This window comes from Pteropus alecto, unplaced genomic scaffold, assembly GCF_000325575.1.
Source record: "Pteropus alecto unplaced genomic scaffold, ASM32557v1 scaffold196, whole genome shotgun sequence".
NCBI lineage: Eukaryota > Metazoa > Chordata > Mammalia > Chiroptera > Pteropodidae > Pteropus > Pteropus alecto.
In genome coordinates, this window is record NW_006439717.1 from 969,532 (window position 1) to 973,842 (window position 4,311).

Sequence of the window (4,311 nt, forward strand, 5' to 3'; positions counted from 1 at the left end):
TCTACCTCCAAACTATACATCAAAATCACTGTATCTGTTCATCTTCACTGCCACCACAAGCCAGCTAAACCACCTGGGTTTACCTCTCTCCTAGATTGCTAATAGCCTCTAATCTGATCTCTATATTTTCTCTTTTAACCCCTATAATCCAATCTCCACGAGCAGCCAGAGGGCTCATTTTAAAAATTAAATAACATCACAGGATGAATGCCTTTGCTGGTAATCCTTTACAAGCTTTCCAATGCATTAAGAATAAAAGCCAAAATTCATACAATGAACTACAAGGGCTGTGACCTACCCTTGATGACCCCTCGGTTCTCATCTCCTCCCTTCTTTTTTTTTGATCATCCTGCTCTATTCACAGTGAGTTCCTTCTTGTTCCTCCAACTAACCACTCTTTTCTGCTTTGGAGCTACGCTTTCCCCTCTGACTAAGTCTTCTTACCCAAGCTCTTTGCATGACTGGTCCCTTATCAACTGTCACATTTCAGCTCAGTTGTCACCTTTTTAGGGACCTCCCTGATAACATTCATCTAGTATAGCTACTATACTATATCTAGATAGTCCACCAGACCTTGTATCAGGAAACAAAATCTGTCAGCGGAGATAGACTTGGTTAATACTCATTAAGTAGTATCACAAGAAAGTAAATTAGTAAACTACTAATTTAGTAAATTAGTAAATGATGTAACTTTTGAAGCAGAAGACTACCATACACTATCAGGGCTAGAAGAGCTAACCTCCCATCTGACACTTGAATCCCCTGGGCAATGTCTGTGTGACATGTACTTGACACCACCATTGAAGGGACCGCTCTAGCTGCTGGACAGCTTTGGAACTGGATCTGAGCTGCAGTGTTTCGTTGGAGCTACTACACTTTTGTGCCCTCCGAGGAAACAAAACAAACAGAAACTCCCTTTTAGAGGACAGTCTTTCTGGTTTCCCAGGGCAGCTCTTACACCCCCAAATTCCCAACTTTTCCTGTACGCTTGTTCTTCCATTCCAATTCCCTCCAGGGCACCCCCCACCCCCTGGAAGTGCTTCCATTGGTCTTCTCTCTTACCTCCCAGGACCCACAATGCCTCCAGCAGTCCAGGTGGGATTAAGCTGACGGGACCAACTGAGCACCGCTCCTTTTCCCAGAGCCTCTACCTTCTATGAACACGGCCCACGACCCTCCATCGGTTCCACAGACAACCACCTCCCTGCCCCTCCGGTACGCCTCATCTCCCCGTCTCGGGCCTAGCACAAGGCCTGACGTAGCATAGTTTCTCTAAGATCTCTGGTAGAATCAAACAATACATAACTGGTCCTGGGTAACTTTCAGACTCCTATTCCTTGTGCGAATTCGGAAGCCGAAATCCAGTCCGCGTCCTGGGCCCACCTTCCAGCCCGCCCCGCCCAGCGTCGTCCCACCTCGCCCCACGGCCTCGCCTCTCACTCTATCCCGACCCAAGTCTCGCCCCTCCCTTTAATCGCTCCCCACAACCCGGTAACCTCTCTAGAGACTGTAATCTTTGACAGTAATCAAAGATTTCCCCTATGTTGTCCCAATAGGGGAAACCTTTAATTTAGGCTGTCAGGAAAATAACAACTTCGTGGCCATGGCCACGCCCCCTTTACCCACGTTTCCGGACAAACCGGAAGGGATTGTGTAGCCTCTAGTTCGTAGACCCGGAACTAGACGTACCTCACGGAAGCTGGCTTTGGCCCTGCGGCAGCTGCCGTCGCCACGGAGAAACTGTTGGAGCTGGCAGCCTAGGAATGGTGAGACCTCGCGATTCGCATCTGCGGGTTCTGAGCGGAGTTGGGGGTCAAATGGAATTTCTCAGAGTGCCTCCGGGGACGACCTCCCCCCCTCAGGGTTTGGGGCCCCGCCCCGGTAGCGCCCCGAAATTCTGCGCATGCGTGGGCCGGACCGGGCCAGAATCTGGTCCGAGATGTTACGCATGCGCAAGGTGTCATGCTGAATGTGGCGTGAGATTTGCACAGAGAGTTGGTCTCCCCTCCCCAGGCATGAGGGGCTTAAACGAAGGCTGCGGGATCATCGGGTTTCACTCGGTGCTTTGCTTTTGAGTTGCGGTCTTTCTTCTTCATCACCACTGCTATCCCGAACCCCTGAAACTAATCTCCCACCTTGGGTGTGCACTCGAGCGAGAGGGGAGGGAAAGTCAAGGAAGGAAGGGGGCTCAGACCCAGCCTCAAGTCTGCCCTTGGAATCGGGGCCCTTCTCCCTCTCCCCAGGCGTCAAGATTTCCAGTTGTATTCTGTGGGGCGGCGCGACGAATACACCTGGGGAAAGGGTCGGACCGCAACGCGAAGAGCCGCCCTGGGCAAGGGGGCGGTACCCAAAAGTGGCGCGCCCCCTAAAGTCGCTAGTATCTGAGTTCTCAGGAGTTTAGGAGCACCCCCTCCTCCCCTGGCGGTTTATATTCGGGCAGTTCTCAAACCGTGTATTTTAGTTTGCATGAGGTACCACCCACTAAATCTTCAGTTAAAGATGCAAATGGAAAAAAAAGAGAGATGGGCTAGTTGGAATTCTGCCCTCTTCCCTTCTTTGGCCTCAGGCACTGCCAGCCGCTCAGAAGAAGGAAAGTGGTGCTGCTGTTGAGCTTAGTGGTCAGATGACGAAAAGAAAAAGTGAGCCAAGAATCCCTTGTTTTCTGCTAGTTTATATCAAGGCCCTTAACCTAGGGGCTATGAATATAATTAGTGGAGTTCGTGAATCCTTAAATAGTATATGTTTGTACATTTATCTGGAGCCCATAGCTTTTATCGTATTCTCGAAGATGTCAGTGACCTCCAAAAGCCTATTACTGGTTTATTAGGGTCATATTGACAGAACAGAGGCTTGTGTCTTCTCCTTGTGTCTTCTTCAGCTTATGGGACCCTCGGGTCCCTATTGCAGTATAGGAGGTGAGGCTGGTCAGTTGGAATCCTGAGCTTCAGGGAGCCTCATTTCTCCTTTGCAGAATCTCCTCTCAGCCTCTAAGCTCATCTGGTCAGAATCCTTGGATGAGCCTGTGGGACCCTTCCTCCTAGCCCTGTGGTTTGGAGCCAGTGGCTTTGGGACTGTAAGAGGATGGACAAAGGTAGTATATGAGGCCGGGCCAGCTCCCCAAACATTTGGGCACCAAGCATCTGCTGATTCTACCCCACACCTGGCACATGTGTCTTTGGCTGGGCATTGCCACCTCCCCCTGGGCCAGCACCACCCACGTACCTCTCGGCAGAGGCCACAATTGACTGACTTGCTGTTGAGCTGCTGCTCTTTGGCATGGCTGCATTTTGATGGCAGAGGGAGCAGTTATGCCCAGAGCCCGGTGTGTCAGCATCACCAGTCTGACCTGAGCACCATGTGCTGCACATGACAGGTGGCACCTGGAGAACTGCCCAGCATAGAAGGTCTGGGCCAGGTCTGAGCCCAGATGGAATCTGGATGGCCACGGAACTCCCACTTTAAAACCTCAAGTGTCAAGGAAGAAAGGGAGGGGCCGGGAAGGCTGGCAGAGTAAGGGGGCTGCTGAGAATGGGACCCATGAGCAGAAGCTCAGGGCTCTGCTAGGCAATTAGGAGGCCCGAGTTTACCACTTCTTTTTTTCTAGATTCTCAAGGGTTGCTAGATTCATCCCTGATGGCATCAGGCACTGCCAGCCGCTCAGAAGATGAGGAGTCGCTGGCAGGGCAGAAGCGGGCCTCCTCACAGGCCTTGGGTACCATTCCTAAACGGAGAAGCTCTTCCAGGTAATAAGGGTTTGCATGGCCAGGGACTGGGCAGGGGCATTAGGTGCTGCATGCCTTCACCCCTGTTGAGAATGACTACTTGAGACCCTTAGGGGCCTAAGGGTTGGTGGGGCCTAAGGGTTGGCAGAGCCTTGTTCATTTTCTGTCCTTACTAAATCCTTGACTGAGAGCAAAGGAGGGGGATCTTAGGTCTTTAACTTGAAGTCTTTGTGGTTAAATATCATGTTATCTTAGAGGGATGGGGCATAATATTTCCATGCCCCATCTACAGAGCCAGAGCAGTTACCACCCTGCTGGGAACCTGCTCTGTTCTGGATTCCAGATATGTGTGAGTGGGTGCTGGGGAGGGGGCAAGGTTTGCTCACTGAGTAGGACTCTACACAGGTTCATCAAGAGGAAGAAGTTTGATGATGAACTGGTAGAGAGCAGCTTGGCTAAGTCCTCTACCCGAGCAAAGGGGGCCAGTGGGGTGGAACCAGGGCGCTGTTCTGGGAGTGAACCTTCCTCCAGTGAGAAGAAGAAGGTGAGAGATTGGGAGATGGAAGGGGTGGGGGAGGATGGGGTACAG

At 51.4% G+C, this 4,311-nt stretch overlaps 1 protein-coding gene across 5 annotated transcripts in view; it reads left to right on the top strand.

The window, feature by feature from the left end:
* Window positions 1–1,611: 1,611 nt before the first annotated feature.
* MCRS1 (microspherule protein 1) overlaps window positions 1,612–4,311 on the top strand; it is a 9,781-nt gene continuing 7,081 nt past the window's right edge. For 2 of the 5 annotated variants that reach the window (XM_015593235.2, XM_006916803.3), the window contains exons 1-4: window positions 1,613–1,766; window positions 2,972–3,091; window positions 3,605–3,743; window positions 4,128–4,266. In XM_015593235.2, coding sequence (XP_015448721.1) covers window positions 3,082–3,091; window positions 3,605–3,743; window positions 4,128–4,266 — 288 coding nt within the window. In that variant the 5' untranslated portion in view covers window positions 1,613–1,766; window positions 2,972–3,081. Of the gene's footprint in view, window positions 1,767–2,566; window positions 2,640–2,971; window positions 3,092–3,604; window positions 3,744–4,127; window positions 4,267–4,311 lie in introns of all 5 variants that reach the window. The other 3 variants (XM_015593233.2, XM_015593232.2, XM_015593234.2) reach the window with 3 other exon arrangements.